The 12,223-nt window shown below is 38.0% G+C and overlaps 1 protein-coding gene across 1 annotated transcript in view; it reads right to left on the bottom strand.

Annotated features, from left to right (window-relative positions):
- Positions 1 to 12,223, bottom strand: part of Dnah11 (dynein axonemal heavy chain 11) — a 302,098-nt gene that overhangs the window by 219,547 nt on the left and 70,328 nt on the right. The window contains exons 26-28 of the mRNA XM_076853784.2: positions 11,768 to 11,992; positions 10,683 to 10,774; positions 9,531 to 9,657 (exon numbers count right to left, since the gene is read on the bottom strand). Coding sequence (XP_076709899.2) covers positions 9,531 to 9,657; positions 10,683 to 10,774; positions 11,768 to 11,992 — 444 coding nt within the window. The remainder of the gene's footprint in view (positions 1 to 9,530; positions 9,658 to 10,682; positions 10,775 to 11,767; positions 11,993 to 12,223) is intronic.

Genomic DNA, 12,223 nt, shown 5'->3' with positions numbered 1-12,223 from the left:
TTAAAAGCCAAAGAGATAGTACATACTGTCTTCTCATTTGGCACATGAGGAAATTTAGGTTCTGAAACAAAGCAACAAGATAGTATCAACAGTCAGTATTTAAACTGGTGTCTATATGATTTCAAGGTTTCTGCTCTTTCCATACCATCTGCCTTCTGAAGGATGGCTAATGTGCGTCTTTCATCTAGTTCCATGCAGTTAACATTTCAATGTTCATATTTTTTTGTGTGCGTAGATACAGATTTCCATCTGGTATCATCTTCCCTCTGCTTAAAGCACTTCCTTTAACATTTCTTGTAGTGCCAGTTTGCTGATGAAATTTTCCAGCTTTTGAATGTCTGAAAATATCTTTGCCTTTATTTTTAAAAGATATGTTTACTGGGTAAAGACTTTTAGGCTGACAGATTCTTTTTCTTATAACAGGTCTAAATTGCTGTCTATTGTCTACTCACTCCATTGTTTCCTATTCAAAGTCTGTCGTAATCCTTATGTTTGCTCCTTTGTACATACTATAACTGTATGAGCAATATTTAGTTTTATTTATTACTGGGTTTAACCAATTTCATCAATTCAATGCTTTTTGTTGTTTCTTGTGTTTGGGCCTATTGAGTGCCTTGAATCTGTAAATTTATACTATACTTTCCTTCAATGTGAAAAGTTTAAATTTTGTTGTTCTTTTTCCTTTTTTTGCAAATATTTTTTCTGTCTCCTTTCCTGCCTCCCTCCTCCTCACCCACCCTCAACATGTTATAAAGTTCAATTGCACACACAGAACTTTCTTATAATTTCCATCTCTCTACTTAACTTTTGAAACATATGGAATATAGATGTAATAACCTGCAATGTCCTTGTCTGCCAATTCTAATATCTGTCTCAGTTCTGGGTCAGTTTTGAATTCTGGTTTTATGTAAATATTCCTGCTTCTTCACAAGCCCAGTAACCTCTAATGAGATGCCAGGCACTGTGAACTTTATTCTGCTCAATGCTGAATATATTTTCATTCTTATATTCCCCAAGTTTTGTTCTGGAAGGAGTTAAATTACTTGGAGACAATGTGATCCTTATGGATATTGCTATTAAGATTTGTTTGGTAGGAAAAAAAAATGTTTGATCTGGATAGAGTAGTGTTTAATCTAGGGCTAATTATTCCCCATTACCAACAAGACTTTGTCAGTACTCTATCCATAAATAATAAGGGTTTCCCAGGCTAGTTGGTAGAAATAGGCACTATTTCTAGCTCTGTGAGAACACTGGGAATTAATTCTCTAATTCTCTCAGATGAATCTTTCTCCAGGCTTGGGCTGCTCCCTTAATATATACATATTAATCAAAAACTCTGCTGACTATTCCAAGAAGCCTCTCCATACGTTTCTGGAGATCTCTTTCCTCTTTGATATTCTGCTCTGAAAATTCCAGCCAAATTGGATTCTTCCTGGATTCCCTTCACATGCCATGGTCTAAAAATTCTCTTAAAGCAGCAAACTAGAGCTCACTCCACATGTTCTCACTCTGCTATGAATCACTGTCTTCTACTTCTGATGTCCAGTGTCTAGAAAGTGGCTGCTTCATACATTTTGTTAAAGTTCTTATCTGTTTTAGACAGAAGAATAAATCCATTTCCTGTTACTCCATCTCTGCCAGAAGCAGAACTTGGTCCATCCTTGCCATTTTAATTTGCATTTCTCTGCTTGCTTATAAAGTTGAGCTACATTTCATGTTTACTATCCATTATAATATCTTCTTTTATGAATTGATTAAGTATTCTGCCTTTTCTTACTTATAATCTAGAATATGTGTCTTTCTTTGCTGCACTTATATTCTGCTTATGAATCTTTTGTTTAATGTACTGCACCATCTTTCCCAAATTTATAGTTTGCATTGTTAGTCTTTTAATATCTTTTGATAAACCCAAGTTTAAAAAATTTTTAACATAGTCAAATCTAAGCATGCCCTTTAGAGTTAATATTTTTGTATCCAATTTAAGAAATTTTTGCTTATTCCAAGATCATGAAGATGTCCTCTGACTCATATATTCCTCATTGTTTCACTGTTTTATCTTTTACATTTAGATTTATATCTGCTTAGAAATGATTTTTTTTAAATTTAGAAGGTAAATGTCCCTCCTCCCCAGCAAATTTATAACCAAATGACCTTAAAACCCTTTATTCTTGTTCAATTCTCTCTGTATTCACTGTCTTATTTTTCTCCTTTCATGTTCTCTGCCACTAAGGAAAGCTCTGATCAGCTTGGTAGACATAGCACAACTATGAATCAACAAATATCTCAAAGGGCAAAGCAGTGCTACACAGCAGGTAGACCTCACTGTGCCTCTTCCTGTTCATATGGTTACCCCCAAAACCTTGATTTTCTCAATGCTCTTTAAATGGTCTTCACTGCATTTTAACAGATCAATGTTGTCTGGTTTTTCTGGAAGTTCCCAGAAGAAATGGTCCTTTGCCAGGGGCCCTTATCTACTTATGTAAAGCTAGAGCAGAAATGTCTTTGTTAAGTGACACGAAACCAAGGCTGGAAGGGCCTAGAACTCCTTGCTGGCAGAACCTTGCAATTTTAACATTTATAGTTGGATCTCATAACATTAAAGCAATATTTTACTTTAATTCCACATTACCATAACCCTGACATAATTGTATAGCTTACAAATGGGCTATGGAGAAAATCCTGGTGACAGAACTGCAATAGAATTCAAAGCAATGGCAACACATTTGCCAAATGAACAAAATATATGTAATTTGTGATTAACTATACTAGCCAGTTTGGGGTAATCAATGATAATCCATTAGAAATGTAGTTTATAACAAATTTACTTTAAAAACTAGATTCTCTGTTTTCTTGTCAACACCTAAACTTCTATGTATCAGATTGCTTTATTTAAAGGAATGCAGAGCTAGGGTTGTGGCTCAGTGGTGGAGTGCTTGCCTAGCATGTGTGAAGCACTGGGTTTGATTCTCAGCACCACATATAAATATTATATACATGCACACACATTTTTTTAAAATAAAGGAATGCATTTGAAATATGATATCTTCATTAATTATGCCGCTCTCCTTTGGCAGGGACTAAAACTACTTTCATGAGCAGTTTCTGTACCTTGTCATCAGTTGAAGGAAAACATGGTCAATGGCAAGATGGTCAAGCCGTGGCCATCTTCCGGTCTGCTTCTTTCTGCTTCCTCTTCTCCATTCCTTCTTCAGTCCTAACCTAAACTCGGGGGTAATCCCTTCCTCCATATTAGGAAACTGTTATCCCTCCATCCTTCTACTTCCTCTAGAAAAGCTTAGATTTTTTTTTATCAATTTCCTTTCAATTAAAACTCTTTCTTGCGTGCCCTCACCTAACCATTTACATTTTGAGCCTTTTTTCTCTTTACTCTCTGAAGAGAACTATTCCCTTGCCTGAGGAGGCAGGGGACACTATGAACAGTTACCAAGTGAGTTCCCTCATCCTCATTCCTGGAATGCAAATGCAGAGACATTTTTACTCCCTCTTGAAGATAACCAAATGGAAGCTTTCTGAAAAACACACTGTGCTTGTAGGATGTGGAGTCTAGATATTGGCCCTTTTAAGATCCAGCCATGCTTCTTGTGGCCTAATATTTATCCCATTTCTCACAAGCACCTTTCTGAATGCCAATTTTCACAGTCTATTAGAAGTATCAGTTGAGTGTCATCTGTCTCATTGCTGAAACTTTGGGATTTCTTAAAAGACAAGTTGGCAGATTTCCTTTTATGTAGATTAGTGTTCATGTCCTCAAAGGACTTTCCTTGATGCAAACATTAAGCATTCCTGAGTATATGTATTTTTAAATTTTTTTTTACATTTTTTAATCTTTATCTTTTAGTCATTCTATAGAATGCACTGCAGGTCAATTAGTACCACTGCAACTTTTTTGGTGGGTGGTGGGGGTGATGGGGATTGAACTCAGGGGTACTCAATCAAAGAGCCACATCCCCAGCCCTATTTTGTATTTGATTTAGAGTCAGGATCTCACTGAGTTGCTTAGCACCTCACTTTTGCTGAGGCTGGCTTTGAACTCACGACCCTCCTGTCTCAGCCTCCTGAGCTGCTGGGATTACAGGCATGTACCACCATACCTGGTTCTACCATTGCCACTTTCTAGCACCCACATAAATAATAACTTAATAATTTGGTACTGGGATTGAACCCAGAGGCACTTTACCACTGAGCTTTACCCTCAGCCATTTTCATTATTTATTTTTAAAAATTTGAGGCAGGGTTTCACTAAGTTGTCCAGGCTGGCCTCAAACTTGTGATCCTCCTGCCTTAGCCTCCCAAGTCACTGGAACTATAGGCTCCATTGCACCCAGCTAGCTCCCACATTAAAATAACTAAAAAAGTAAAATTTTAATATATTAAACTTAGATTATCCAAGTTATTATTTTAACATGAGAAATATAAGGCTTAATGAAATATTTTGCATTCCTTTGGTGTAGTAAGCCTTTGAAACCAGGTGTGTATTTTATAATTATTGTATACCCCAATTTGGATTTTTCATCAAGAATACTGGATCTATATTTAGGTTCCATAAAACATACAGAGGCAATGTAGATTCATACATCCAAGTTATTTCGATCACACTTACGCTTTCACATGACTGAACTGAATGTCAGTTTTTAAATTTGAATCTTTTGAAACTTACTGAAATTAAAAAGCCAGCTCCTCATTGTCACCTGTCAAATGATTAATAACATGTGTGACATGTGATGACCCCTTAACACAGATGCAGTGGGTCATACTCAGACATAGCTCCATTGTGGAGAAGCTTTTCATAAGTCAGACATCTTAGAGTAGTTCAAGATCTCAGAGTGGATAAGGGAAGAGAACATGGGCAAACTCTTCCAGGACAAAAAAAAAAAAGACCTTTCACATCATCAGAACTCAAATGTCTTAACTATTTGCTTGTCAGTCATTCCAAGGCACTGCATGACAACCTGGAACGGTACAGGGATGTAAATGGCTGTCATTTGATTTGACTTTAGTCACTATACTACTTCAGTTGTAAAACAGAAGTGGATATTTTTGTAAAGGGGGTGGAGAATGTCAAAGAAGACAACTAGTGAATCACAAGAACTTTATACCAGTTGCACAAAGCTACTGTACCATGCCCATGAATTCTGCAAGTACATCTTTAAGTTTTATTTTCAGAGCAACTACCAGAGAGTTTTACCAGTGATATTAAGCCCACAGTCCTTCAGATAATCCGTGCCCTTGGGAGGTCAGCCTGAGTTTGTGGTTGAGAAAATCTTTAAAACTCGACCTTAGCTTACTGACAACTAATAATTGCCAAAGGCATTCTAGACATACCAACCTGCATGGCTCCTTCCTTCCAACCCCAGTGTCTTAAATTGGGAACTTGTGCTCACAGGATGGAGGCTTTAGTGGTATCAGACCTCCCTGGCTGATGTGCACAGGCTGATCAAATTCCACAATTAACTTCAGAAACTCTCACTTGGACCAACATTCTTAAATTGAGAGTGGGTGGGTAGAGGAGCCGGGTCTGAAGAATTCAAGTCATTCACAAGATGTCAAGATGAGTTATCTGTCTACAAAGGGTGTCTTTTATGGGGAAATTGCATTGTTACTCCACAAGCAGCAGTTGCCATGTTATCTCGGTCACACTACAGGGAGCACATTTAGGAATGTCAGCACAAAAGGCAGAGATGCAAAAGCCTTGTCTGGTGCTCTGAAACTGATTCTGATATTGCAAAGAGGGTAGGAGAGTGTAGCAAGGCCATGCTGTCCCGCATAACTGCCAAAGGCATCAACTATTCCACAGTCAGTGACCAAGAATGCACGTTGACCCTGCAGAACCAATTCTTTCAGGGATGGAAGCCAACGAGGGCTCTAGATGATACAAATTGCCCTTTGCTGCTCTTTCTCAATTCCCTGCCCCAGTAAATCACTCTGAAATGGTTATTTGCACCACAAAGGCTGCTGAACACATTTTCTAATAATGGACCATCAGTAACAGTGTGATAGCATCTTATTTGAATTTGAATTATTCAAGGTTTAAGTAGTATAACAAAAAAGGTCTCAATGAAATCACATTTTAAGCACAATTTGAAATAATAGGATTCTCCTTGAAATTTCAAACTGTATCAGAAATGTAATCATTTCCAAGCTGGCAGCTCAAGAGAACCATAAACCATGTCTACCCTACAGGCACATGGCCTGACCCGCTTAGCTAATAGGCAGATATATCCACCTGCTTGTATGAATGTGTTACCTACAGCCCAGTGCTGGTATTAATCAGCATGGCAAAGACATTGGAAATTGCCATGCCATGATTTAACCTCAGTATGATTATGATTTAAAATCTTTTAAGCATCTTATATTATCTAGTCATTCATTAAGAAGTATTTCTAATACTAATACTAAAGAATGTACTTGAAATCCAGGAATTTAGACTATGATAGCAAAATCCTATGAATGAGATAGGTGGCAGATCACTGCAATAATTCTCGAGGAAGAGAGAAGGTAGTACTCTGTAAAATAAGCTAGTCATGCTGTGAAAATAAAAAGAATTAAAGATTAAAAAGCATACCACTGAAGTTTGAAAAAAAAAAAGTTTGGTGTCAGGGATGCATGTCAACATGCATGAACCAAGATGTTGCCTGACTAAGGCACGAAACATTTTTTGATGGTTTCAAAGGAAGGTGATGAGAATAGGTGACAAGAAATACATTGAGTGATTTGTTCCCCCAGCACCAGCCTAGGACTTCAATGAAGGACAAAGAGGCATTAGGTACATGTGCATTGCAAGGACAGCAGACATGGGTTAGGGTGGTCAGTCCCTCCAGGGGTCGGTGAAATACTTCAATACCCTGCTTGCTCATTCATCCACCTTTTTTAGTTCCTTCTCTGGAGATTATGGAAGGAAGGGAGAAAGGAAAGGCAGAATCCTGCAGCTATGAGTTACCATCCCTAAACGGGCTGCTCTGGCATTTCTCCAACTCTTGTAGGGAAGTGAAGCAATGGTTCCCAGCCTCCACTAGAGTCAAGTGAGAGAAGTTAGAGAATAGCTCTTAGAAACCATGGTTCCTGCAGGAAGTGAACCTTCAGTGTGTCCCTTGTTTGGACATCTGCTTAGGCAAAAGAGAGAAAGATGGTGTATCAGAAGACTGGTTACCTTGCCCAGGCAAGAACTAGGAGAGCTGGGCAGCACCTGGCTCTGCCATTTTACCCCTTCCCTGCAGGAGGTTCCCTTTGTCCCCTGAGGACTTTCAAGCTTAGTCCACAATGGACCCAATATGTGGCTCCTCACTGTTGATTGTAAAGATGGACAGTCACTGCTGACCAGAGAGGCACAAACAATCATGGAAACAGGGCAACATGGGCTGGGGTGAGGCTCAGTGGTAGAGCATGTACTTAGTGTGAATAAGGCCCTAGGCCCAATCCCTAGTACCAAAAAAACTAGGAGGACAGCAACAATGGACAGACAGCTCTGTAAACCCTCCCCATGATAAATGGGTAGAAAGAAGAAAAATGAGTCAATGTCTGCCTCCAATCTTCAACTCCAGGTGCATAAGTAAAAGTCTGGTCTTCACACAGAGATGAACTGTCACTTCCAGCTAGCTAAGCTGGTTTTGGTTTATGCTTTATTTATTCTGGTACTGGGGATTGAACCCAGAGATGCTTTACCACTGAGCCTCATTCCTAGTTCTTTTTGAGACGGGGTCTTGTTAAATTGCTGAGGTTGGCTTTGAACTTGTAATCTTTCTGCCTCTGCATCTCAAGTCACTGGGATTACAGGGGTGCCACACCTGGCTATTTATTCATTTTTTTTAGTATCAAAAGAGAACTGGGGAACTATGATATTTGCCCAAGACATTATAAAGGGGTCTGCTACTAGTGTATGGAGACTCTGTAGGGCACATTTGGGATTAGGAATTGAAGAAAAATTTGAACTGTTCAATATTTGTTATTTCATGGAACTTAATACTACTCAATAAAACAGTCAGGAAACTATTTAAGGATTATTATTAAAAGAAAGAGGAATGGCATCCTAGTTACAGACTTATCCACCTTTCTTCTGATTTACATATGGAAAATTCGCTTGGCATAGTAAATATTTGGATTTGAAAGGTTTTCAGGAATGCCTGGAGGAGGACATGATACCCCCTACCTCAGAGTTCTCCCTCTACTCCTGCTGAGGATACCCACAGGGAATTATTGGGACATAAGTGTGATTATGACTATTACATTTGAAATTCATTTTGTTGTTTTTGTTTGTTTTAAAAAGCACGTAAGGCTGAGGATGTAGCCCAGTTGTAGTGTGTTCATTTAGCATGCACAAAGCCTGGATTCCCAACACAACTAAAATTTTTAAAAAAGAGGCCATCTAACTAACTGCATGCTACATAAATATGTAAGAAATGGATGTAGTATGCTCCTACTCAATCTAATTAGAATTTATATGCAAAGCCATCTGGGGATTAGAATATACAAAACACCACCTGATAAGGGACCCTAAAATAGTTGACCAAAAACTCTAATTTCAAGATTTCACTTGTATTATAAGAAACGATAGCCATCCAATTGAATTTAGATTCAAAGTTAAATGAATAAGAAAGAAGTAATCAAGGTAAAGGCTGCGTCCAAACAACATCAAAATTCAGGAAACTGTGATGCAAGAGATACATATTCTAAAGAAAATGGCATGAAAATACCTAAAGATTTTTTTTTTCCTGAGAAAAATAATATGGATAGAACTCCAGTGGTAAATCACAACCTTCAGTTTCAAAATAATCTGCAATGACAGTCTACTCTAGGAGCAGCCCCTTTTGTCAGCTTTTACAACTGTAAAAATAAGTGAGTGGGACAACTGGGTAGGACTAAGGGGGAGGCAACATCCTCTAAAAGATTACATAAAGGAATACTTTACATGTGAACAAACTTTGTCCCTGATCAGTTTATCCCCTCAGATGGTAAAAGATGGTATCTGTTTTTATTTGCTTTCAGTATTGATGCAGGAATCAGTGAGATGGTGCATTATTTCTGTATAGATAGGGGAAAACAGAGGATGATTCTGAAATTATACAAATCCAACTATGACAGTACTCAAGTCTAGTCTGACTTAATAATTATGAAGGTTTCTTTGGCATTGAGGGAATAGTAAGGAAGTACAAGCCATGATCTTGTTCCCACATGTGGCCACTTTCCCCTAGGAAGGCGGTCACCTGGCCAACATGCATCAGCCTTGTCCTTGAACCTGGGGAACCTGGAGCCAGTGTTTCTCCCTGTTGACTTCTCTCAGGACCCCAAGTTCACACACTCAATATCCCGCTCCTGTAATAAACACCAGACAGTTACTCTTCAGACCTCTTTCAGTACAGCCTCTGACATCCTGTATGCTGCATTAAGAATTTTAACTGCAGATTTTCTAGTTCCTGGCACATGTGACATGACAGATGGCACCTGATAATGACAGGGAAACTGGGGCATTCCTTAGCTAACACAGTATAATGTGAGACTTTAAAAAAAAAAATTACCTGTTTAGGCTGAGCTCCCTTTGAGAGAATGTCAAGTAAGTCAGCGGAGGAGATGAAATAGAAGCGAGGAAAAGCTACACGCTTGGTTTCCAGGTATTCAGCAAGAGCTTTTTCACAAAGAGAAAGCCTAGATGAATGAAAAATCTTTTTAAGCACACCTTGCCCATTTACTTGTCGACACTTCAACAGAACAAACCCACTCCTTTCACCTGTCCATTCATCACAATGAGCTCACTGTTGAACAGAGTGTCTCCCCCCCGACACCACCACCCTACTACAAACTGGGAGGACGAGGACACATACACACACACACACACACACACACACACACACACACACACCTTAATTGAGGCTAAATATTAGACTTGGGTTTATTTCACCCATTGGCATTGTTCAAGCTGAGCACAAGTACATAAGTAAGATGTGACTGCTGAAGGGTGCTTCCTGCCACACCCCACATTGAATGTCTACAAAACACAACTGTCTTCCATCCTCCCAGGTCCTCAATGGAGTCATATGATCTAGAATCATTTCTGCTTTATTGTCCTTGGCCAACCAAAAATGAGTCAGAGCCCCAGAATCCCTAAAGTTTATTGGCTAAACAAAAATGAGTAAATTCTGTAGACAAATCTCTTATTTTAGGAGTTGATATGCCCATCTTAAATCAAAAGCCAGACTATTTGTGTGACTAGTACTATTGTAGAATTATATGTGAAAATGAATTTATAAATGTCCCTTAGGAAAGGGTTTCTAAAGTGTTAGCAGGCTCTCTGTGGATAATTTCTAATAAAAGGAAAATATACACAAACTAAAATGAGTACCATCCTACTTCCCAGCATATAGCAGGTGTTCAATTAATATATGCATAATGGTTTAATGAAAGAATCGGTCAATTGCATCAATGCTTGCAATATAATATTCTAATTTTACTATTATAATAGTTCTTTTGAAAAACAGGATATATTTGAATTTAACTCCCAATAGGTATACCATCTAAAATCTACAAGGCAACTAGATAGTTAGGAGCAAAATTAGAAAATAATTTAGTAGAGATTGAACCTGCAATAATATGAAGTCAAATACTATTAGGTATGTGAAAGAAAATTTATAAAATTAAAGCAAACCAACCACTTTAGATAGCTCTATACTTACCTGTACTGTAAATCCTTAAGTTTTTCATAGAGAAGAGGTCTACAGGCTGCTTCTAAAACATTTTTTATCTTGGCTGTCTCCAACATTAACTCCTACATGAAAATACAACATGGACATTGGAAATTTCTAAATTCTACATCCACTTTGGGGATTAAAAAACAAGGAAAAACATACAATGAGAAAGCAAGGTTAATGAAACTAACAATGCCTGACACTGTATCTGCTGCTTTTGCTTTTTAAATTTTTAGATGAACCAAAGACAATGTATAAACACACAGCTTTGGTCAAAGAAAATGTCAGGGTAGTGAGCCCACATGGAATTTCTCTTTTGAACCAAATTGTTAAAACAAAAAATAGGAGGGAATAAGAAGGGAAGGAGGTGAAGACACACACACACACACACACACACACACACACACACACACACACACACACATTCCCCAGAATCTCAAAGAGTACCTGAGTAAAAAGAAGAAAAAAATTAACTTCCATTTGTAAAAATGGTTTAGCTACTGCTCTTTGCCCTAAATCTCTAAATCACCTCTTATTGTCATGTGCACATCTTCATGTGTTCTGTATGACTCTTAAGGGGGCAGGGGCAAACTGGTAGTATTATTTGTTACATGTCTCCCCTTTTCAGCCTATCCTTATTGCAGGGATCAACAATCAGTGCCTCGTGGAACAAATATGGCTTGCTGTCCGCTTTTGAATGACTGTGCTAAGAATGGTTTCTACATTTTTAAATAGTTGAAAATTCCCAAAGCAGCATATATTGTGACAAATCAAAATTCTATGAAATTCAAACTTTAGTGTCTATAAATAAGGTTTTCTCAGTGCATGGTCATACCCGTTTATGTAGTGTCTGTTTTCCTTCATGCCACATACAGAAGCTGCATGATTTGCAAAACCTAAAATATTCACTACCTGACCACATATGTAAAAAAGGTTCCTGACCCTCATTTATTGAAATGAAAAAAATGCATTCATTTTTTTAAGTCTGATACTCCAAATCATGGTTCTTTACAAAACTTTCTTAATGTTCTGAAAACTTTCCAAGCATAGAATTCAACTCATCTCTGACAAACCTTAAATTCAGCATCTACCCCATCAAATCTTCTGGCGTCTTCCACAAGCTGGATTCGAATATCTTCTGAACAGACAAAAATGCTTTCCAAGTGCGACCAAGTTCGCTGGACTTCCATCCAAGTAAAGATGACAGAGTCTAGTATGTTTAATTTATTTTGCCAGCTTAAGACTTGCTCAATGAAATATTCCACATACTTGCTTTGAAGGAGAGTCTGCAACTGAACCTAAGAGAAAGGCAAAGAACTGTGAGTAGTGGAAGGCATCATTCTGTGCCACAAGGGAGGCATCATTCTGCTTATTGCTGGATTCTTGGACCTGGCATATAATGCCCAGAACAGTCATTCAATAAGCTTTTGCTAAATGACTGAATGAGTGAATTAATGGCAGTAAATATTCATGTTAGCATTTTTCCCAAAAGAGAAAAATATAAGCAGCTGCATTTGATGTCTTTACAA

The sequence above is a fragment of the Callospermophilus lateralis genome, chromosome 1, assembly GCF_048772815.1.
Source record: "Callospermophilus lateralis isolate mCalLat2 chromosome 1, mCalLat2.hap1, whole genome shotgun sequence".
NCBI lineage: Eukaryota > Metazoa > Chordata > Mammalia > Rodentia > Sciuridae > Callospermophilus > Callospermophilus lateralis.
Note: the sequence above shows the minus strand (reverse complement) of the source record. Positions and strands in the feature narration are given on the sequence as shown.